Here is a 25,659-nt window from a genome sequence, read left to right as displayed (position 1 = left end):
GCAAGTAACTAGAATGATAATGTTTACGAGAGAGAAAAATTGTTTTGTTTCTTTTCTACAATCCTCCGGGTGGAATTTTCCGACCCTAAAAGCAAACATGACTAATCAATTTGTTTAAGAATTAACGATAACAGATAAAATTCCATTCGAGTCGAATCGCTGCTGACAATGCATGCTTTACACAGACTTGATTGTATATAGCATAGAGTTTCCCAAACTTTTTGTTCCCCCACACACACACACATTTTTCCCCCCTCTCTCCCACTTCAAAAAAATTTCTTTCTCATTGCCCCTCCCCCCCCCCCCAAAAATCAAGCTCTCTTATGGGATCCTATACTAAGCCCATAGCTGCTACGGCCCCGGAGAGCGATATTAACAACTTTGGGAAACACTGGTATAGCTTCTGTTACCATTAGGGGCCATTCAAGTATTACGTAAGCAAATTTTCAGCCATTTTTGACCCCCCCCTCCCGTCATCAAAAGTCAGCAAATCCGAAACCCCCTCCCCCCCTCGATGCTGACATAATACTTGAATGACCCCTTACTCTCATGGATAGCACTATTTCAAACTACGTGTCATGTCCACGATTAGTAACTATTTTTGGTTACTATGAGAATCATGGCTCTATCAATTCTTTCAATATAATTTCGTTCCCAAGATATCTTGTGGCACCCTTCAACAATATCACGGCACAGTCTCTTTGAATTGCTTATTTGGGGACTTGGATTCCATAATTTTTAATAAATTGTAAGAGTCACAAACATGGTCGAAAAACTTGACCAATCTTTCGACTTCGCACTCGGGTCAGATTACTGCATAGGCAAGTGGGGCATTCCGCCAGGGCTCCCGAATTCGAACATGTATACTCACTCTATTTAATACTCACATGTTCTTCATCATAGTCGTGTGATCGTGTGAGCTTAATGCTTGCCTAGTCTAGCAACACCCCCCCCCCCCCAGCTTCCCTCGGCAAAGTCAGGCTCTGTATCACACTACGACTACACCATACAATTTTACTTAGTTAAATACTGATCTATAGTTTAAAGACAAATTTACGGGTAAAAGACCATTGCAACCGTTTTGCCCCTCTTCCCCCCGGAAGAGGTTAGGTGCGTCGAAAGATATGTTGTAGGGCAGTGTTTCTTATCCTGTGGTCCACAGGCAGACTTGATAATTTAATTCTAACTAAAGTACAAATTATTCAATAGTTGTAATAGATATTGAAATATAATTTATAAGTTATGAAAAAATGTTGTTTATATTCTCTCACGATGCTATTAAATACTACAAATAGGCCTCGTTAAAAAAACGGGACAGATGCATAAAAAGTTGGAACGACCAAAAATACAGGACGCAAATGGTCCGTCAAATTGATTCAGACATTTTATTGGTTCTCGAGTTCAGAGAGGTTGAGAAACGTTGCTGTAAGGGAAGCCTGACAGTGTGAATGTATATCCAACATTGTATATGCGATAAAGTGTTAATTAGGTCACGTGGACATCATGATGACCAGCCTCGAAACCATTAAATTCCAGATTCGATTCTTGCAACCACATATTGGTAGTCGGCTTCGAGGAGCTGGCTTTCTTCGCATCTTGAAGTTGGAATGTTACAATCAAATTTGGCCGGCCACCAATGTACGTTCGGTGTGTTCGAACCTTGGACAGTACGACTCACGACCACACAGAAGCTCATACCAGAATTCGACAGTTGCGGAGGTCACAGTCGTATCAAGCCGCAAAGTAGTAAGGCCCATAAAACAAGAATTTTCAACATACGAATTTTTGACTTGACACTTCAAAAAAAAGCCCCAGCTTAAAGGGGGGGAGGGATCATTTGGATCCATCAATCGATATATTCAATTTCAATTTTATTTCCGTACATTAAAATATTACCAGAGCATTATAAAACTGGTATGTGATTCTTGATACAAATGAGAGCATTAAACAAAATAATATAAATTGTACATGTACAGTCGAACTACGGAGAAAATGGCATATAAATGCCCTGACGAGTTCCGTGGCCGATAAGAAGGGTTGGCAAAAACAATCGGGAAAATAAAAAGTCGAAAAAACAACATAGATTGATGCCATTATGATGAGAAAAAAGAAATAAATATACTATATCGCTTATATGGGTGTTATGTTCAATAGATTTTTAGATTGGTCTCAAACATGCCTAGACTATTGATTTCTCTTACAGGTAGCTTATTCCAGCAGCGTGGGCCTATTGTATTAATATTGTTGAAAAGCATATTAGTGCGAGCTGCAGCGGGGTAAATTACATTACGTCTACAGGTATTATATTCGTGGTTAATGAAAGTTCAGTCATCTGAGAACATATGTAATTTTATTGCTTTGAACATAAAAATTGAAAGTAAATCGTGAAGTATATGAACAGGAAGGATCTTGGTAGTGTGGAAAGATGTGTGGTAGGGGAAATGATGAGCAATTGTTCTCAGGAAGCGTCTCTGGATGATGGCTAGGTTATTCAGGTTTTCGGACGATGTGCAACCCCAAATCAAGTGACAGTAAATGAGTGTAGAAAGTAAAGAGCATTGTAAAGTAAAAATTTAATTTTTAACGGAATGACAGTTGATAATTTAGCAATGACGTCTGTTGCCTGTCTCAGTTTGATACGCGTGGTATTTATATGGTCATCCATTTTAAGTGAGAATTGAAAATCACACCCAGAAATTTTACTGAGGAATTGTATTGAATTTCAAAGTTATTCATGGAGACTGGTTGGATAACAAGAGGAATCGGTTTGTTAATTTGTCTAAATAAAATACTTTTGGTTTGCATGTGGTTCATTGTTAAAGAATCACAAAAAAAAACCAGTCGCAAATTTTGTTTACTTAGTGAGAAAAACTAACTCTTCAACTGTGGAAGAGGATAAAAGATTTGCCATCCGCGTTCAAAATAAAATCAGGGCGCCCCCCCCCCCCCGATTAAATTCAATATCACCCAAGGGGACTTCCGAATCATTTACATATATATTGAAAAGTAGGGGACCCAGACAAGACCCCTGGGGGACCCCAATTTCACAACGCACTAAGGGTGACTTAATGTTATTTATTTGTACATATAGTTTTCGGCCTGTAAGGTAACTAACGAGTAGTTGGAGCGGATGTCCCCGAATTCCAAGGTGATAGAGCTTTGTTTTTAAGATATTACGAGAGATATTATCGAAAACTTTATTTAGGTCAAAGAAAGTACCTGTACAAAACTCATTTCGGTCATGACTGGTTTGTATAAACTTTAGGGCCTGAAGGAGGGTAGTTTCCGTTGAATGATTTTTTTCTAAACCCATGTTGACAGTGGGAGAGTAAGTTAAATTGATTTAAATACCAGTCAAGTCTCTTATGAAGAATTTTTACGAAAATAGAATTAAAACATGGTAAAACTGCAACTGGGCGATAATTATTAATATCTGAATGACTTCCAGATTTGTAAATTGGTGAGATCCGTGCAATTTTCATTAGATCGGGATAAGTCAGCACCTCCTAGAGATAGAAGGCCTCCGCACTGTTTGCCATAAACGTCATTCAGACTACCTATCAAGTTTGCCACATTTTGAAACACAGCACCGTTTCTTTTTATTTTGGCGTAGAATCTTCCTGATTGGCTCAAATACCGCATGTTGAAAAGTAGGGATTTTGATTGGATGTGGGGCATAGAAATCGCCAATTCTGAGCCCGATCATTTTTTTTCCTCACAGCGATGATACTGGCACGAGCGGGGAATTTTTTCCCTGAATATTCTGAGGGAAAATGGACTACTTACTGACGTCACGAGCAGACTGCGGAGGCCTTCTATCTCTAGGTGCTGGATATGTTCCTCAAGAAACAGCAAGATTAAAGATTTAAGTGAGAAGTTCAGAAATTTGCTTTGTTGTTTGTTTGATAACAAAGGCAAATGCTATTGTGTCCAGAAACATTTTTTGAAGAAAGAAGAATCGATATATCATTCATCACAATCTATGTCATTCTTTACAAAAATTACAAATACACAGACCACAACAGGCAAATTGCCCAACGAGGTGGATGAAAAAATTTTGCCCGTAAAAAATATGGATGTCAAATATAACCTAAATACCCAATATAAAAGCATATATCACAAAAAAACTAAAATATATAATACGCTGCTTATAAAAATATTATGGTTTTTGTCTAATCTAAATATGGATAGCTTTTCCATTTATCGCAGTATGTTTATCGTACTTTAAACGTATCAATTGTGCTAAAATTTACGATCTCCGCAGGCAAGCTATTCCATTTAGTGTCAACCCTGTTAGAGAAAAACTCCCTGCGACACCACAACCTGGAATTCTCCCTTAACGGACGATACTGATGTCCCCTTGTCGAAGCAATTGATTGACGGTGTATTAACAACTCATGATCCATCCTATCCACCCCGTTGAAAATTTTAAATACTTCGATCATATCCCCCCGACATCTGCGTTCCTCCAATGTAAACATATTGAAGAAATCACATCTTTCTTCATAGCTCAAGCTTTGTATGCGAACAAGAACACGCGTAGCTTTTTTTCTGCAACCCCCCTCGGTGACCCTAGTCAACACCCCCTATCGATATCTTATCTATAGGGGGTGTTGCCCTAGTTGCATCCGGGTTAGTAAGTGACTGTTGGACCTAGGATGAAAAAAACGTTATCCGTCTTTTCTTTTTTCTTTTTTTAAATTAATAACTTTTACTGCCGTAACCAATCCAACTATACCAGGGCCGTAGCATATCTTCTTGGGGCCCCGGGGTAAACATTTTCTTAGGGTCCCCTTAAAAAAGGAAAAATTAAACAAAATAATAATAATTGTTTATTTTTTTGTGAGACCCCTATTCGACTAGAGGCCCCGGTTGCCCCAGCCTAATTACGGCCCTCAACTATGCCCAAAGCATCATCTGTGGAAATCGCGTTAGAAAATTTTTAAGTTTGGAGCGTTCGCTGAAAAAATCCGAACTGATTGACAGACGCGAAGAAAGACATCGAAGAATGAAAATATTCCCACACACAGAAAAAAATCACCTAGAACCGGTTCCAGAGACTTCGCCTGCACAGGTATAACTGAATGGTGTGGATCAGCACCTCCTAGATATAGAAGGCCTCCAAAGTCTTCTTGTGACGTCAGTAAGTAGTCCATTTTCCCTCAGAATATTCAGGAAAAAAGTTCCCCGCTCGTGCCAGTATCATCGTTGAGGGAAAAGAAATGATCGGGCTCAGAATTGGCGATTTCTATGCCCCACATCCAATCACTATGCGGTATTTGTGAGCCAATCAGGAAGATTCTACGCCAAAATAAGAAGAAACAAAATAGGATGCTGTGTTTCAAAATATGACAAACTTGCTAGGTAGCCTGAATGACTTTTATGACAAACAGTGCAGAGGCCTTCTATCTATAGGAGGTGTTGTGTGGATGCACCGAACCTGTACATGTATGGTGCCTGCTCAGTTATACCCAAAGCGTATTAAGAAGCTTTTTAATACGCTTTAATACCTGTGCAGATACCTGAATAGGTATAACTGAGTGTGTATAGGGGCCTTTAGAGCAGTGGTTCTCAACCTTTGGAAGCCCGCGGCCCGGTTGATTTCTTTTATGTGAGTGGAAGGCCCGGTCATACGCACGCCTAATGGGGCATAAATGGGTAAAAACGAATCGTTAACTATTCACGGCTTAGTTTGACTGGTGTCTGGGCCTGCGGTAGAGAAACACTGGTTTAGAGTTTCGAAAAAACTGAAAGATGTCGAATGCATTTCTTCCATCTACACAGGGCCGAAATATTTCGTTCCTACGTACCGAAGGGGTGAACATACATACAGACAGACAGGGTTTATGATAGGCTACCATCAAGGATTTCAAAGTATTCCTCTTTCTTCTCTACTGATTTTCTAGTAAAAAATTAATAAAATTGATCCCTTTTGCCAATTTTTCTCAAAGAATGCGTCAAGGCTTTTAGGGTGTCGAAAACTTTTGTCAAGGTCGTCGTGACTCGCTGGAAATATTGATGGGTGTGCCTATTTGTTTTTAAGTGGTTCTTTTATGAATGAACAATATTTACTGAACTAGTCTGGGGAGCCGCAGGGATATAGCCTCTAGAAATAGCCTCCTTATCTAGTCGCTTTACTAGGGGGCATCGCTACCTTTGTCAGAGGCGTCGATCTGAGCTGGAGATATTGATTTGTGTGCTTATTTATGCTTTGAAGTGGTTCTTTTGTATGGGAGAAATATCTACCAAACCATTCTGGGAAGCCGAGCAGCGATCATGAATTGGACAAGGGAGCCGCAGGTGACAAAAGTTTGAGAATCACTGATCTAAACAATGGTTGACGTTATAACGAGATTGCGCTAAAACGGGGGTTTTTACATTATCATCCCTGTATAGAAGATTTTTTCACTGGAAATTTGTGATGTAAAACGGGGTTGGCACAATAACGTGGTTCAACTGTAGCATCGTACGATCAATCTCGGGAACCCCTGTGACCAGGCCCGTCATTTCGGGGGGCAGTGGGGGCCGTTGCCCCCTGGCTTTTGAAAATACATTAAAAATGGTATATATATATATATATATACAAATATATGTACACATACATTGAGTACATGTGCTTTGCTCCCACCCCTGGAAAAAGTTGAAATGACGGCCCTGCGCGCCTTTGACCCAAGTTTGGGTCGTGACCTGTGGGTTAAGAACCCCCGCTTTAGAAGAAAGCTGTTGTATTATACTTTGTATCAACCGTTCCCAGTTGAAAAACCAATAGGGTTGCAATTTTTTTTATCAGTTGGGAAGCTTTTTTTTACTGAATAGAAGAATGAAACTATTTCACGTTTGCTTCATGAATATGTCTTTCCAAAAACCCCTGATTGTCTTCATACCAGAAATACGAAGGTTTTTTCCTTCTTTTCGTTGAGATAACCAGAAGTTGTTGCTGATGAATCTAGTCCTTAGGGCGGGGTCGTGTTTAAAATAACTCGGCTTTAAGGCCGTGACTCGTTTGTTCCGGCAAAACACTGGAGGTTCGACCTTGCACTGCTTCGGTCATTTAAAATCTGTATTATTTTTCTTGTTACACAAGACCGGGCCTCGTCGTTTCGCGGCCTAGTGTGAAGAATTATTTTGTGGCCTTCCACAACAGTGGTTCTCAACTTTTCTGAGATCGCGGCAAGGTAAATTAAAATTCAGAGATCAATAAACAATTTCTATATCAATTGCACGCTATTTATATGATTATTAACTAATGTGCTATTGATTAATTAAAAACAGCGAACTAATTATTACTGACACCTTAGTCCAGTGGTTCTCACTTTTTCCACCAGTGACTCAGTTGATCTTGTCATCGTTTATCTGCGGCTCTCTAGTCTAGAAAATAATCATTTCAAAGCACTGAACGGGCACTCATTAAGCCAACAATTCTTCGCGACGCCCATGACAGAGTTTGGCGACGCACACTTTACGTTCGTAAGATTTGTTATCGTATAGACCAGTGCTTCTCAAAGTGTGCGTCGCGGCGAGTTGAAGTGTGTGACTATTTATGCTTCAAAAAGTGGTGCTTTTTTGTGAAAGTATCTACTAAACTATTCTAGAGAACCGCAGACGACAAAAGTTTGAGAGCCACTGACTTACGCCATTTGTGCATCATTTACACCGCTCTTGCATGTAATGAACTTTCATTCTTGTCACTCTCGTTTAAAAAAATCTCAAGGGTATCAAAGGTATAAAGCTTAAATGAAGTTTTTTTTTATATAGCGTTCATTATATATATTTATTTTTTAAATCAGCGTGATTTAAGAGGAAAAAGTCATCCTCACATTCACAATCATTCCTTAGTTGGGAAGATCTGGAGCCATTTCTGCGATTGGGCTTTCTTCACTCTTGGGTTATCATCACAGTCAAGCAGTCCAATGTCATCTATCAAGTTTTTTTTAAGCAATAAAGAAGGGATGATTATATTTTCTAGAGAAAAAAGACGGGATGTCACCGAATTAGGACGAAATTGCCAAAATTATGGCAAAAACTGACAAAAACTTTAATACGTACTGCAAATAGCTGTTTTAAATCATCAAGTTTGAAGTGATTTTCAGAATATGCTCGTTTGTGGTGATTCGAGAATTCCGAATCTTTTGTTTCTCATTAATCGATTCAATTTTTTTTTTCAACCTTCACCCCTCAAGTGGAAGAAAAAGTCTGCTACCAGAACATTTCCATATTTGTTTACATTTTTACTTTGTACTCTGAATGTGTTTACTCTACAAAAAGGAATTTTCGGTGAAATTCAAAGGTCATGTACACGTTTTATTTAAAAAAAAATCAATGTTACTTTCAACGCATAAGATGAATTAAATCTGTTAAATGAATTTAATCGTTAACAGCTGCCAGTCGAATGTGAAAAGCAGCAGGCTTCTGACAAGAAAAAAAAAATGTCAGCAAGCATAATACTCTGCATGGTTTATCTTTATTAAGAATTACTGCTTCACTTAATATTTCAAAATGCTTCAACTCGCTTTTTATCAAAATATAATGCAACAACAAAGAAAAAAACGGTAACTAATGTTTTATTACAGGTTTGACCAATTTTGTAAATGAATACTATGCGTGTCCGAATAAATATAAAATCTGTCTGTGGTGGTGTGTCGAAGTATTGAAGGGTCGAAATGTTGTCAATACGTGTAATATTCAGAGAAAATACTCTGAAAATAATGTCAATTCGACAAGTTATTGAGTTATGAAAATTGCCTGTATCAACGTTTTTGATAAAAATAACAAATCGAAAAAAATTCTAACTAAAAAAACGGGAAAAAACCGGAACATTTTTGCAAAAATGTCGGGACGGCCAGAAAAACTGAAAAAACCGGTACTGTCGTGAGAAATACAGAACGTATGGTCAACCTAAAAGAAAGCGAGTCCAATATGTCCTTTTTTGCCTTCGATAACGGACCTTGTTCAACACCATCTGTAGTAGATGCTAATGTTAAATCCCGAAGTGCGGCCAATTCATAGACTAAAGATATTATTCTTACTCTGTGGGCCAATTCGAGACGGGGCAGGCTCACTTTGCTGCTGTCTTGAGCCATTGTATATATACTAACGTACTTTCTTCACTGATTTTTTTTCCTTATAACAGCCTTTTCCAACTGTGTCGTTGATTTAAGGTGATACATAACGTTCAAATGGAAATTTCTTATCACTTTACGTTTCTTGCTAAAAATGCTTTAATGACATTTCAGTATCGATATAATAACAATTCCACGTCTTTTAGTTTAAAAAATGTGTGTTTCAACAAGCTTGGCACCTTATTTATGCACCAAAACTGCTAAATTGCAACTGTCATTTTTTAGTCCCCCTGCGTCTGAAATTTTATTGAAAAGCTTTTTTTTTCCCCCTCTGTTGGCATATATCAATGAATTGTAGCATGCATTTTGTATTATGAGAAACCATTAATGAACAAAAAAATATAAACCTGCTTTTTATGGCACAAATTTGTGAATTTTTCATCAATTTCAACTTTTTTTTTGAAAAAATTAATCATGAAAATAAAATCACACAGTAAAATCCATGCTACAATTCATTGATATATGCCTACAGAGGGAAATAAAAAAATGAACTTATGAACTTTTCAATAAAATTTGAGAAGCAGGGGACAAAAAAATGACTGAAAAATGATCAATTTAGCGTATCATTTCCAAGCATTTCCAATTTTGCGTATTTTGGTGTATAAATAAGGCGCCAAGCTTGTTGAAACACATTTTTTAAACTAAGAGACGTGGAATTGTTATTGTATCGACACTGAAATGACATCAAAGCATTTTTAGCAAGAAATATAAAGTAATTTTTAGCAAGAAATATAAAGTAATAAAACTTTCCATTTTTGAATGTCATGTGTCCCCTTAAATTCTTGCTGGGACATAACCTGGTACATGGAACGTATTCTTCCTTCCGGATTGAGCGGATAGTTTCGTACCTGTACGATATACGGAATGTACACTGGTGTAAGAAATTAAGAGAATTTGCAGACTTGGTCGATTATCTCTAGAACTACTGTACCGATTTTAATGAAATTTGATATGTACATACATTGATACAATACAAAACAAATAACCATTCAATAATTGTAATACACACGCATGATCGTGCGTAACACTCGTTGGAGTCGGAAGGTAGGAAACAGTGGTTGCAGAATAAACAAAAAAATGGGTTAATAGGGGGTATGGTCCCCTCTTACAGATATACAGGTCTCGCAGCGTGATTTCATACTTGAAATAAGGCAGTTTATCATTTCCTGTGGCAATTGATCCCACTCGTTCAGCAACGCTGTTTTCATTCCCTGGATGGTTCCCGGAGGGGGGGGGGTTGCGAGTTGCAATTGCCCTCCCCAGAGCGTCCCAGACATGCTCTATAGGGTTAAGGTCTGGAGATATGGCTGGCCAATCCATCCGGCGAATATCCTCACTCTCTAGAAAATCGTCGAGCAGAAGAGCTCTATGTGGCCTCGCATTATCGTCCATTAAAATAAACTCAAGGCCAACTGCACCCCTGAAAAGGCGAACATAGGGCTCCAAGACCTCATCCCTATACCTCACACCAGTCACAGTGCCTCTTTCAAAGACATGGAGAGGTGTGCAGCCATCCAATATGATGCCTGCCCAGACCATTAAACCTCCTCCGCCATAATGGTCGATTTCGCGGACATTGGAGGGTAGGTAGCGGGTCCCTGGTTCTCTCCATATGAACGTACGGCGAGAATCGGTGCTTAGGCTGAACCGGGACTCATCAGTGAAGAGAACGGTCGCCCATTGATCCATACTCCAATCTCTATGCTCTCTGCTCCATGATAAACGGATTCTCTTGTCCGTAGAAGTGAGCGGGACGCAAACAGCAGGTCTTCTTGCAAACAACCCTCTCTCATGAAGTCTTTTGGAAACAGTCACCCTTGATACACGGGTTCCTGTGGCTGCATACAAGTCACGAGAGAGCTGAGAAGCTGTAGCACTCCTGTTACGCCTCGCTATAATCGACAAATGGCGATCTTCTCTGGCCGTCGTGGCTCTTGGACGACCTTGCGCAGGCTTTCTCTCGATGGATCCGGTATCCTGGAACTGTTTCCATAAGTTACACATGACGATCGGCGTTAAATTGAACTCTCTACAAATCTGGACTTGAGATTTGCCTGCTTCTAGCCTCCCCACAATTCGCCATCTCATTCCATCATCCAAACATTAGTGGTTACTCATTTTTAATGTTAAAATTTGAAATTAACCGATTGCTGCAAAATAACACCAAGAAATTCGCCGAGGTGTGCTAGCGAACGAAATGCGTCTGCGCTTATGAAGCCTGTTTCTCTACTGGCTCCGCCTACACACACGTGTACGCTTACGTATTTGACGTATAAGATTTGCATTTTTGTCTAGAAGCAGTGGTTTTACATTCAGTTCAGTTCTTTTCATGAAATTCGATAAAATATGCAAATTCTCTTGATTTATTTCACCAGTGTACTTTATTTCTGGTGGCAGTTTCAATGTTTCCAAAGTTAGAATCGTTCCTCATAAAACTGTGGCCTCTGATACAGTTCCAATTTCTACATTGGGTCCATGACAATTTTCATCTATATTAAAGTTAATTTGAAACGACGATTTTTCCCAGCACAACTGTCACTACTAGGTGTTTTTTCTTGCTCCTTCTGGTTCAAGATGCTTTGTTGGACAATAAGCTATTTCCTGGGACACCCCTTGAAGCAATCGTCTCTTCCAACACGTATATCCAAACCTTATCGACGCCAACTCGTGCCTCATTCATTCCCCTGCTTGTGATATGACTTGCATCACTTTTTCACACAAAACGTTTTCACCATTTCATTTTCTACTAATAAACTTTTGCTGCAATATGGTGATTACTAGAGTCAAACCGCTTGTGCACAAAACAGATTAGAGGTAAAGCTACCCACATGTCAGGATTGCACGAAAAATGACTTGCACCACTCTTGCACTCAACGGCAGACAATTCGAGTAGTATCACCTCCCTCGATTTGCTCCATTCAATTATGTCAAAAGGAGTTATTCTCTCAATATTTGAAAAACGGAAATTTGTGATTATAAAACCAATACGGACTAAAAAAGCAATACCGCCATTATTTCCCTCTGTTTATTTTATTTTTGTACTTATAAATGCGTCGCTAAATTTATGCAAAATTAAGATAACTTCAAAGGTATGTTTTTCCAAGTTTTATATCATGAAATATTTAAGTAATTGTGTGTACAATGTTTACAATTTTAAGAATTCTCTCAGCTTAAAATTGAATGCGTATAAAACATGTTTTTCTTTTTTCTATGAAGTAACACTAAAAAGACAGATGCAGTAGGTAGTAGTTCAAACGTGTGAATTTATGTAATGGAGCATAAATTTTAATTTTTTGGAAAAAGTTCAAAAATTTAATTAATATTTCGGTATATACTGTGTATACTTATACAAATACATTGATGAATAAATAGAAATTACAGACCAGAAAGGGCTGCGCGAGACAAAAAAGGTTAAGAACCGCTACCGTAGCACATACCCGAATCAGAATTTTAATGCCAATGCCTGGCCCTTAAATCGAGCCATAAGTTGTCTTAAGGGCTAGGCCCCCTGTGGGACCCGTGGTAGCACATGCCACTGCACCTAAAGATTAGGTGGTATAGGAGCTCAAATTCTAGCCAAGGTGCCTATACAGAAAGCACATGTTCTGAGATGAAGAGCATGAAAGCAATTTTAATAAAACGATAAGAAAAAATCGTTTTGCTTCTCTCGCTCTTCTCTGAAATTAATAGTGCAGACTTTTAATCAACAGTGAAATTGCAAGAGGAACATACGGAATTTTTTTCACTTCGGAATTCATTCATTTAGTAACCAAAATTTAGTTGATGAGGTACAGTACTTTCGATAATCCGGATCGTCCAGAAATCCGGCATTTTTAGGCGGGTTTTCTTTGAGCATAGAAAAACATGTATGTGCTCAGACGTTTATTTATTTATTTTATTTATTCAATATTGGTTGGCCGAGGCCTACACAAGGGAATGTGGTGGTGAAGTTTGACAGTCGATTGATGTTACAAAGGAAATCGGAAACTGTTGTACAATCAATAATGTTTGACGGGAGGTTGTTCAGTGACAGAGGGTGACCAACAGTTAAGAATGAAGCGGGCGGATTTATTGTGAATAGATTCTAATTTGTCTATATTGGAGAGAGTATGGGGGTCCCAGATTTCATAGGCATATGAGAGTACAGGAAGGATGTAGGTTTGAAAGCAGAGATGTCTGAGGTGACGGGTGGAGTTTTTGAGGTTCCGACGAAGAAAAAAGTTTTTGGAGACACTTATGAAAAACGTAATCAACATGGAGATTTCAACGGAGGTCTGCAGAAATAATTACACCCAGATATTTATAATTAGAAACTTCAGTGATTAAGGAGTTATTTATAGTGTAAGAAGAATCGAGGGGAAGTTTTTTGCGAGTAATTTTCATAAAAACTGTTTTTGAAGAATTAAGGGGTGTAATCGCCATATTTAAATAATACAAAGTTTGCATTATTTAAATATGCTTTCTCAATTAACTTCCGGTAATCCGGCGATTTCTGAAATCTGGCATACCCTGGTCTGATATACGCTGAATTATCAAGGGTCTACTGTATTCAATATGTCTTTTTTTTGAGAGAGAGATATCAAAAATCACTTAGGAGAATAAATGCCAATGTAGCCAAAATTTTGATTGGGGGAGCCATCGCTCCCTCTGCTACGTTACTGGCTCAGACTCAGACATTTTTGGGGCCCTCTTGAGCCATGATTTTATGTACAGTATTTTTGGGAAGAGTTTGACATGGCGTGAAATAATTAAACAATGAACAGGAATGCTGAAAATTGTTTTTGTAAAATTAAATTATAACAGAACATAAATGGAAATTCAGACATGATGAGAATCAGAAATGAAAGAACGGCATAATTCTAGAATTAATGAAAAATTATTTCAGAACAATTATTTAGAAAAATAATTCTAAAATGCATGAAAAATAATCGGAAATTAGTAAGAGAAGAAATTTCAGAACTTATGAAAGAAATAACTTCATAATTCATGACAGCTTTCAATAATTTGGGGCCCCTTGTTTCATTCGAGTCTGAATTTAGACTCTGCTGACCCACCTGTTAGAATGCAATAAACTGATTTCACTTATTTCGAAAACTGAACATTTTGTTAATTAGAAATATCATAAGAATTTTTTAATTAAAAATAGACCGATGGATCGAGGCGTTGATTTTGAGTCGCAACTCAAAAATGGTTAAGAACCCCGTGTTCAAAGGTTTGAACAATCATCATCAGATGAAACAGGCATGAAACATTTCTTGAAAAGTGAAAAGACTCAAGTTGAAAGAACAAAACCAGTTGTAAAGCCTTCAAGGAATAAAGATATCAATTCACAGGCTGCCTGTTGCCACCAAGTCCCTAGAAGTCTTGTTTGTTAAAGACTGGGCGATACGCAAGATTGAGAACATGCGAAGAATATCAATTACCCCATCCCGACTCTGGGTCTGGTCTGGTTTGATTAATAAACAGCATATGGTTGGTTCTTCACTGGTTATAATCACTATAATCTTTATCGTTCCGTAACAGATTATGAAGGCTATCCATGTCCATAATGCATGGTTTTTTCAATTGATTCATGTTCGCTAACTTTTGGACTGGGATATACTAATTTTGTCGTATCCCAGCCATTTTACCGACACGGAAGATTAGATCGGATGTATGGTTAAAAGTCAATTCAGAATGGCTATGCTCCTAATACGTTTTATTAAGGATTCAATCCGGCCCGTAACTAGACTGAGGCAACCGGGGACGACGAATGGGGGCCCTGACACAAAAATTTACACTTATTTTGCATAATAATTCTTTCAAGAGAAGCAGCAAGGAAAAGTCTGCCCCAGGGCCCCGAAAAGGCACACTACGGCTCTGGATTCAATCAAGATTATTGCTGAAAGACGTCATACAACGGCCAGTTTTTCTCAACCACCGGGCGTTGATATCAGTCAAACCAGGCCGTAAATGGTTTACCCATTTATTTCTCATCAGTCGTGTGTATGACCGAGCCTTCCACTAGCAAAAAAGAAATCAACCGGGCCGCGGACTTCCAAAGTTTGAGAAGCACTGGTATAGGTCATTTCATTCAGATCGAGGACTTGCCAATAAATCTGATTTTTCGAACAGCTTACAAGTATATTTAACCCAGTGTTTCTCAAAGTGTGCGTCACGGCTTTTAGGGAAGTCAGAATCCAGATTCAGAGCCGCCAAATTTTTGACGATTTCCATAAATTATATAGTAAAACCTCTCTTTTTGCGGACACCGGTGACACAAAAAAATTCGTCCGTAAAAGAGGGGTGACCGTTAATGAGGGATTTTGCTGTATTTACATTAATTCCGAAATTATTTCAATTTAATTTATTTTATTAAATAACAGTTACATTCTCAAAAATAACATTACCCAAGAGGCAAATAGCTGTCAATACTGGGGTTATAATCATAGGAAAATTAAAAACCGATACAAACTTTTGATGGGAAAAAACATACATATAGATATACACACACATATATATATAAATTCAAATCACACAAATAATCATAATACAAAAGCGACTTAATTAGTAGTACAAGTATCCTGAAATAAAATAGTAAAATATGTACAATGTGTCTATTATGTTGAAGTAAAAGAAAAGAAGGGAATGTATATGCATATAACATGTACATATTGTGGCTGGCTTTCAGAGTGCTACTTCAATTAGGTATTAAAAGGTAGATGAATAAGTTTTGCTGTTACGGAACTGTGTGAAAATAAATTTTAAAATCATTTATTGTGCGAAGATATTCTTTAAGCTTTCTTTTGAAATGAGGCAGATTAGTAATTGTTGCATATCATATGGTATTAAATTGAAAAACTTTGGCACTATGAAAATAAAGTGTTTTGAAAAAATTATTTCTTTAAATAATTTCTTAGCGTCCGCATATTTTTTCAGCAATTCGGTAACTATGCGTGTTTTTTAGGAGATGCTTACTGCCTTTCCCCCTCCCGAATACTGTATATAAAATCGGGGGCTTAAGGAGCGGCTTTGAGACTACCTTTCTTGTGAGAGGTGATTTATAAGATTCGAAACACATTTTGAAAAGTTGAAACTCCTTTTTTCGACTTCAGACAACAAAACAAAGAGGGTGTCTATGTTGGTGGTGCTGCTTTCTTTTTTTTTTGGAAGGTGCAGCTGCAGTGCCTGAAAGCGTGAATGGAGCAACCGTAAACATACAGGTGGGTGTCTTTACAAAACAAATTTAACAAGGTTGTTTCTTTATCCATTGCCAGCAGGGAAACTTGCCAAAAACTTGAGTGAGATCGGAATCTTTATTATGGGTTTGTCCCTTTCCTTCTCAGCAACATGACTTTATAACCTTCTAGCACACGCTTGCTAACATTAAAATCTTCGATGAAAAACTTTCTAATGTAATAAGATTCGGAATTTTTTTTACCTAATTGGGTCATGACAAACGTAAAATATAAAGGCAATAACTACCCGCTGGGAAAACTCACGATTATTGTAAAACTCAGCAGGTGCATCAAACATGACATTGAGATTGCGCCAGATGAATTTTGAGCTAAACCAGTGGTGTCTTATGGGGTGGGCCAACAGGACCCGGGCTCCATAAATTATTGAACTCCTTTTTTTTTATTTGTTCATATTCTTTTATTTCGTGAGTGCCTATTTTTGTGCAAGTATTTTTCTGCATTTCTGTCTATTCAAAGTGCACGCATGCCAATTATCAGGGTTCTGCCCAGCCGAACTTTAGGTAAACAAAACCATAAATTTGAAATTCCGTCTTCTTTTGTACAAAATTAACTAAATTATAGATCAATTTTCACAAAAAAATAATAAACATTTTCACAAGAAGAGGACCCTATGGAAAAAGTCTGGACAGAACCTTGCAATTATATTTTTCCCTAAATCCTAAAATATACGAAATTAAGGATCAAGAAGAAACCTAAATTTTTTTTAATTCCCTAGGACTCTCTTCATGCGTCACATGTATTCACAACTCGCTTCAACTATGCTCATGAAAATTTAAATAAGTAGCAATTTAAATATATATATATATATATATATTCGCACAAGGGGAATGTTGTATGATTATTTCCGTACCAAGACCCACGTCTGCTAAAGGTTTGTCCATGGCTCCCACAAGGGTAGGGCTAACACGGCTCTCCAGCCCGGGGCACGAGATAATTCTCATCTCTCATTTTTTGTTTTTTCACAATATTAATTCCCTCTGGATGCCCTTGAGGAGTGTGGGCAGGGATCCACCAAATATGTCACCCTAGGGTTCCTGCTACAGGATGTGGGGGGCATATTCGGGCTTTGTGTATATTAGTGTTTCCAACTAGGGTCACCTGGAGCCACCTGTAGGTCTTCCTTCCACGAAAAATAAAGTTTAAGCATTGTAAATAAAAATATATAATAATGAAAATGTTAAAATTATTTTTAAAAATAAATTGTTTGGTAATGTTATAGAGTGTTGAGAGCATAGACGTACGCTGAATTTTCTTGAGTGGGGGGAGGGTTTCAGATTTTTTCCCCTTCTGAGGGGGGTTTACGTTTTTTTCCTGTAAAAATAACACTATACAAGGCTCAAAGAGGGGGGGTTAAAACCCCAAACCCCCCTTCCCTTGCGTACGCCAATGGTTGAGGAGCATAAATATTTTTTCAATGGTTCTCTTTACTGTTGGTTCTGAATGTGTGCGTCGTCGGGCCCTGACGGTCGAAGTGGAAAGTTAAAGAACTACCGCTCTGGATCAGTTTTTCTTGACCTTTATCCGCACGTAACCCCTTTTGGATATCTTTTCCTCTTTGTGGCCTTCTGTTTTACTCAGGGCCCACTTCTGTACTGGAGAGACTCACTCTAAATATTGAGTCGAATTTTTGAGTAAATATATAGCAAACAAAAAAAAAATTTCTAAAACAAAGTTATCTCTGGGCTACCCTTTGTAGAGGTTCTATACAGGACATCTCAACATTATGGGCCCTGGTTAGAGTGATAATCTGGGGACCCTGCTTGATCGGAAGTAACAGCTCACTCTCTCTAAAATCATGTAAGAGATCTCATCGTGTGGAACCCTGGGGCAGTGGTGCGCAAACCGTGGGTCGCGACCCCACGGAGGGCGAGAGATTCTCCAGAATAAAAACTGCCAAGTAGGAAATTCATTTTTATTTAAAAATATGTTAGATTTAAAGAATGCCTTCATTCAGCTGAGTTAATTACCATGTATCATACAATGTGATTTTATCAAATTCTACTTGTACAATAATCAATATATCAGCTCCGTCATGCGAGAATCAAGAATGTGCAATGTCTGTGCAAAAAAAGTACGTGTGAGAATCATCCGATTTCAAACTTGTATATTTCTTAAAATTTAAAAACACAGAATAGAATGATAAGTAATATGCGAATATACGGGGGGAGAATGTGTCTACGTTTTATGAACAATTCTTTTTAATGGTCGATTAAGTACAGAATAATTTTGAAATCAGATAATTCTTTCGTAATCACCCTGTATACGAAAATCAAGGACCATACACCTCGCTACATTTCTATGAGGAACACCAAGTACATCAAAAAACAAAGTAAATATTTATATGATATTAAAAAAAAACTGGATATCTTTGGAAGTCAATATCGCCTAATTAAAATCGGAACAAGCGTTCCGAAAAGGGCTTCCGGGACAGCACGTTTACTAGTAAAACAAACCAGGACATATGGTCAGCCTATGTGGGGGTCGCAGGCCAGCCTATGTAGGGGTCGCGATAATTTTTGGTCAAAAAGGGTCACGCTTCAAAAGGTTTGCGCACCAGTGCCCTGGGGAATGGCCCTGGTTCTGTAGCAGGCGTTATTTGGGGAGGTCGGGGGGGGGCAACGACCCCCTCAGCTTTTGAAAATACACTAAAAATGGTATATATATGTACATACATTGAGTACATGTTCTTTGTCCCCCCCCCGGAAAAAGTTGAAATGGCGGCCCTGTTCTGTAGGTATTCTTGCGGGAAGAAGAGAAACACTTTTCCCACTTTTATTTTCACTTGTAAACTTTATTTCTTGGCATTTCGTATTTTATTTTTCATGTTTCTCTGTAGCCCCTTAGTATTTTGCATACCTCCACTTTCACGTTACGTTCACCAGTGGGACCTTTAGAATATCCCAGAACCACAATGGGACACACGTGTCCTCAAGTTGAGGCAGAGGAATACAAAGAGGGGCATACGGGCTCGTGCTTCTCAGCCAACCAAAAATGTGTTTTTGTTTTCAATATCTTCGTAAAAAAATTGAAATATCAGAATTTTTTTTTTGCTTTTTAATCTATTTCTTTCAATTTAAATGATTTTTGGAGGTTGGTTATTTCAAATTTCGCTGCCTACCCCGTCCTCCTTCAAAGGACGATCCCGCGTATATTCCTAGATTAAAAACTACTGTTCTAGAGTATCTTGAACAGGTTGGCCAAAAACTGGGCCACTAAAATTGCTGTGTATTAAATTGATTTTTCTGATCATTATTTGTGTCATTGGTTTCAATAGCAAACGTTCATTATTTTCAGTGACGATAGTGATTAGCAATGTTCTCATCATACTGCCTTTTCGAACACACGAATTTCTTATAATTTTTGTGATGGGGTGGGGGGTTATTTGTCACTTCGTTGGGCAAGTTGTCTGTTGTGGCCTTTGTATACGTAGCTGAATGCATATATGGTATTCTGCTCATGTAACAAAACTGTTTCCACTTCGAAAAGAGAGGATGCCAACTCTCACAATGGTACCTCGAAACTTCAACCGACTAAGCTACCTAAGCTACGGAGACTAATGATTCTGAAAAGCAAAAATGCGTCATACAGAATGGTTCATATTGTGCCGTTGAATGAGAACACGATGATTGCGTCGGAAAAACAGAGAAGCATTTTAGTTTTAAATTTCAACATGGCAGGTCGGTGACATTCTACGTTGAAGCAGACTGATACTTTTTCAAATCAAAATACAGCCATGCCTCGGCTTACGAACCTTTTGGCTAACGAACGTTTTCGTTGATATGGATGCACGTGCTAACATAAAACAGCCGCGTCGTGAGCCGAGAGAGAGAGAAAAGAGAATTTTGGTGTTAATAATGATCAGAATTATTCTCATTTAAATTCGATTTACTCATGTCCACCTCGGAATTTTTGTTTTCCAGATGTACCTACACTTCTGTTTGTGAGAGGTTTTGAATCATTTCATGTAAAATGAAAGATTCAGCTGATAAAAAGTACATTAATAGGCAATTCGCCTATTGTGGCCTTTGTATTTGTAAAAAGAGGGAGCCTATGTATGTTTTCAGAGCGCGCTTTCTTTCAGTGCAAGACTGAGTCGATTTTTGTCTAAAACTTATCTTAAAATTTCGAGCAGAACCTGAATCGACCCAAACGATTTTCCATAGAATCCTATGGGGAGAAAAAAAAAGCACGTTTCGGTTTACGAAGATTTCGGCTAACGAACGTGATCTTGGAACGAATCATCTTCGTTATCCGAGGTATCACTGTACCGATATTCTGTTTAAAGAAGGTGATTTAATAAGTATACCTGCACCGAAAATCTGGTTCCATGTAATCTTATGACATACAGGAGAAATAGGTAACGGTGTGTGCCTTTCATCACATCTATAAGTATTCTGCCCAGTTCAAGTGAAGCTAATCCATCTTATTTTGGTACCATCACGTGTTTACCCATTCTGATGGTCAACACTATCCACCCGACTGGTTTTTGTCATGATTTTCATCCCAATAATAGAACTTCTCTCGAAGTCTACCCGGTGCGTGAATCAATTCCTTGAAAGTCTATTCGACCCGTGCGGCCCCGTGAGCTGCCAAATCGGCGGTAAAGCCGGGTTTTCCTAGAAGCAGGTTTCTACAGCGCGTGCAGCGTGAAAACTCTGATTGGTCAAAAAAAACCTGAATTTCAAGTTTTTAACCAATCAGCGTAAAAACGCCGCACACGGCGCAGAAATTCTACTCCGAGGAAAACCCAGCTTAAGGAAAAAAAATTGCAGAAAAATGTAAAATAAATGTTTTGTCTGTAAAATTCAAACTATGGATGTATAGATTTGCAGGATCGCAAAAATTGGATGGGCTAATTTGTAGGAAAAACAGTAATTGAAGGGTTCGGCCTAATAACAGTCTATGTTAATTTTTGCGGAATCGGGATTTTGTCTGAATAGTGTTCTATATATATATATATTATATATATATTATATATATATATATATATTATATATATATATTATATATATATATATATATATATATATATATATATATATATTATATATATATATTATATATATATATATATATATATATATATATATATATATATATTATATATATATATTATATATATATATATATATATATATATATATATATATATATATATTATATATATATATATATATATAGCTTCCGTTTTACGTTCCTTAAGCAAGTTCCTGCAGAAACCAACAGATGTAGTTGCTATGCCACTTTACACAGCTGCAATCCAGGCAAAACACAGCAATGGTTTTCATTGCCTCCCCTCCAAAGTTAAAAAAAAACACATAGACCATTATTCGGCTGAACCCTTCAATTTTTCACGCTCTGTATCTACTAGCTGCGAACTAGATAAACAATGAATATGTATCAGTTTATTATGTGGAGCCCAGGGTAAAACTTAAATGACTGAATTGCCCATTTCTCACCATATTACTTATGGTGGATACAAATCTACAAGTTTCCTGGACGGTCTTTTACTGGTGCGGCTTATACACCTGCGTTGCTTCTGTGCAGCCCACCACGTTGCATCTCACCATTACGCTGGCCCTTGAACAGTGAGAAGTTGCCCACCCCGATCTAGATCATGGATATTTTTCGGGTGCATGGCCTGGATAAGTTGTGGCTCCAGTCCGGCACGAATATTTTTTTTATACAGTAAAATTTAGAGACGATTCTTCTCATTCTTTGTTTTTTCTCACACTATTAATTTACTATAGAGAGGTTGTGAAAAATCTGACTTGGGGGGCCCGCCCAAGGTTCAAGCCTAAGAGGTTTTGCTGCATGATGTGTGGGGGAGATGCGTAGAGGTTCACTAGAGCAGTGGTTCTCAATCGGGGGCCATATGGCCCCCTAGATGTACTGAGATACTTTAAGGGGACCACAGAAGAAAATGGAGAAAGGGGCCATGACAGGTAATTTGGAGGGCTGTAGAAGAGCTGAGAAGAAAAATTAAGGTGTGAAGAAATAAAGCTTTTATATCAGTGACTATGTACTTAGAGAATCCAACAAAACTACCAATAAAACCAGGGCCTCACCGCCTACATTTTGCAGCGCAGCAGGTTCCCTAGGATGGGGGGTTCTCGCAAGCGGCTAGACAGACCCTTCTGTATCAAATTTATAGTGTGAAAAAACAAAAAATTATGAAAACCATATCAGGCCCCCGGGCTGCAGCTCTGTCAGTCCTACTCTTGTTATGCCCGGGGTCTCATGTCCATAAGTGACCCCACTTCATGATATTTTGTATAGTACAATAAATTTTGAAAATAAGTAGGAATTTGTAGGTGGTTTATTTCCATCTAAGTGTGGGACTACCATAGCATCACTTTACCTGAGGGGGCCTATGATGTTGAGACGGCCCTGAATAGAACTCGGACTAGCGGGGAGCTCAATATATTCACGCCCAGTGGTCTGGAGACCAATCTTATTTGCAAAATTTTCGTTCAGTATAAATTCACTGAGAAAAATTAATTCAATACGTATAAAGATGAGGGTCGAAGACTCTGGGTAAGACAGGGGAGCCACAAGAAAAAAAATATGGTTCAAAGGGGGCCACGGGCAAAAAAAGGTTAAGAAAAACAGCACTAGAGCATTGATTTCGAATTAAGGATTCTTCAGAATACACTCTAATACCATTTCAACGATTCAAAAAATTCTGGACAGACTCCTGAGGTTCTCAACATGATATCCGCGGCTGTGAAAATTGGACCCTTCACAAAACGCAAATTAACGAAATCATAAATTTAAAATTTCATTTCTTTTGTATAAAGAAGACTTGGGATAAAGAACTTGAAATAAAGATCATTTTCACAAAAACAGGAACCTATAGAAAAAAGTCGAAACAGAACATTGCATTCATATTTTCACCGTTTATTTCACTTACTAAAAAATTACGAAATTTTCACAAAATCATGGAGCATTTTCACAATAAACAGGACCCGATAAAAAAAAGTCTGGACTGACCACTGTTTCATGGCCCGCCGCAAGGGCAGGGCTGATCATAGGCGGAAATAGATCTTGAAAGTCTGGGGGTGGGGCATAATAACGTCAATTCATATATACGCATATACATTAGATCAGTCAGCTCCACCTTTGACGCTGGGGAGGGGGAGGTGCCCCATATCCCCATTCATGGAGCTGACAGGATTCCAGCCCGGGACCCCGAGATATGATTCTATCTCGTTATTTTTTTTCTCACTATAAATTAACAATAGCCCCTGAACAGTATGATCTCGGGGGCCCACCAAAGATCCCAGCCTAGGGGTCCTACTGCAGGCAGGTGCGGATCCAGGGTAATGTAACGGGGAGAACGATTTATTGTGTAGGATAATCAGATCGTCCCGTATTTTACGGGACAGACATTTTCTCCATATTGTTCGGCTCTTGGGAGGGGCAATCAACCCCCTTCACTATGGATCCGCGCCTGACTACAAGCAGAGCCAACTCAAGAGCATCGTGCCCCCCCCCCCCCCAGGCAACTGATATTCAGAGCACTCCATCCATTTCTCCCACATTACCAGCCTAACAGTTTACGTGTTGAAAATCGAAAATCATAGTAGCAGATCTCATGATCAGGAGGCCCTCCACACTGATACAGATTAATGTCCTCTGTTCCTGCTGAGGACTCTAAGACTGATGAGGACACTTACGCACCTGAAGCAGTCCCGGGCCGTGCGTTAAGACGGCACTGACTGCAGGTTGTGGAGGACATGCCCTGAGGTTCTCAACTTGATATCCGCGGCTTTGTCAATTTAAATTTCTTAATGGCAAAACATTTATACACAGTATTAATAAATTAAATATCACTGGCATAATAATAGAAAAGGAAAATGACTACAGGCATATTTTTTGGATAAAAAGAATGAATATACTGACTCGATAATTTTGGTGAACGGGTCCATCTGCCGATCCTCGAGCAAATAACAGCATCCTTTTTCCTGGTACGAATGTTCTTCGGATAATATTCCGGAACATTTTTTATGTTTGTTTTTTAACGAATATTATCGATTTAACACGAAATGTTATAAAATTTTTCACAGGTTGAAAAATTTGAAAACTTGTTGCTCCCTGTTCCAACGACACAAACAGATTGAGTAGGATTCCCACGCGACCACCGCCAACACAAAGCTGCTGTCGTCTGCTCGATCTAAAAAAATTTTCCGGAAAAACAACAACAAAATCCCTAACGTTCTAAATATTTTTTCCCTCCATTTCCACGAAAAATCCCTTTCTGACATTTTCCCCTCCATCAATCAACGTCTGTCGTAAACTTGTGTGACTATAGGCAAGAAAACGTTGAGGGGGCTGAAAGTGTTGCCAGGTGTCCCGTATATACTGGACTCAATCCCGCCCTTGTGCAGGAGGGAGAGTGAAGCGTTGCATTGTATATTCATAATAATTTCAATAATAATTTTTTTAATAATAATTTAATAATAATTTTTTTAATAATAATTTAATAATAATTTTTTTAAATAAGAATTTTTTTTTTGGTGGGGGACTCAGCCCCGTAGTAAAATTTATTAAGAGGAGGGCTCAAAAAGAGCCTCACCCCCCCCCCCCCGGTCCCGATTACTATGTGATCAGGTGTGTATGTGGGGTGACCCGAGATAAAATCTCTACTTATCCGGGACATACTTTTGACTCTCCCCGTCTACAATTCCAAATTGATTCCAACAATTCTTGACAAAAAAAAAAAAATTTTAATTTTTTTTCGTCCTTTCACCTCAGATTTAGTGGTCCGCACCTAGAGCGGACAAATAATTTTTTCCTTATTTCTTTGGTCAATAAAATTTTTTTTGCCCTTTAACCTTGGATTCTGCGTCCCTCCTTGAGGGAATAGAAATAATTTTTCTTAATTATTTTTGGTCAATTTTTTTCCCGCCCTTTCAGCTCGGATTTGGGCACCCCTAATTGAGCGGACAGCAATAAATTTTCCCCAATTTTTTAGTAGCAAAGTACTGCAATAGCAATGTCACATTAACAAATTAATGAATGGGAAGACAATAAATGAAATTTAAACAAATATTACGCAATGAAAAATTAATTTAACCTGATATCAAATTTTCTATATCAAATAATAAATAATTTCGACAGGTAAATTTAAGTGGAGACAATAATTCGATTTGGTTATGTGGATAGTTAACATCAAGTGTAGATTCTATTTATTTTTGTCTAGCTTTTTCTCTGTATTATTAAAAATTTTCCATTGAATTAAAGTGAAAAAAAAAAAACCGCGTAGAATGAAATTCTCTTATATCAGCTTTGGGTTGCCA

General features: G+C 38.2%; 1 protein-coding gene and 1 long non-coding RNA gene across 3 annotated transcripts in view; one reads left to right on the top strand and one right to left on the bottom strand.

The window, feature by feature from the left end:
- The window catches only part of LOC149065548 (glutamine synthetase 2, cytoplasmic-like), a 64,085-nt gene that overhangs the window by 17,469 nt on the left and 20,957 nt on the right, over window positions 1-25,659 (bottom strand). The window contains exon 1 of one of the 2 annotated variants that reach the window (XM_089253820.1): window positions 24,263-24,535. The exons of the other annotated variant lie outside the window; for it this stretch is intronic. Within the exon in view, the coding sequence (XP_089109946.1) occupies window positions 24,263-24,361 (99 nt within the window). The 5' untranslated portion in view covers window positions 24,362-24,535. Of the gene's footprint in view, window positions 1-24,262; window positions 24,536-25,659 lie in introns of those variants that run through there. 2 annotated transcript variants of the gene reach the window in all.
- Window positions 1-25,659, top strand: part of LOC149065549 (uncharacterized) — a 46,477-nt gene that overhangs the window by 6,996 nt on the left and 13,822 nt on the right. The window lies entirely within an intron of this gene.

Source organism: Pholcus phalangioides, unplaced genomic scaffold (genome assembly GCF_987345545.1).
Source record: "Pholcus phalangioides strain wild (caught in Gottingen) unplaced genomic scaffold, Ppha-v1.0 ptg000039l_1, whole genome shotgun sequence".
Classification (NCBI taxonomy): Eukaryota; Metazoa; Arthropoda; class Arachnida; order Araneae; family Pholcidae; genus Pholcus; species Pholcus phalangioides.
This window is presented reverse-complemented; position numbering and strand designations above follow the sequence as displayed.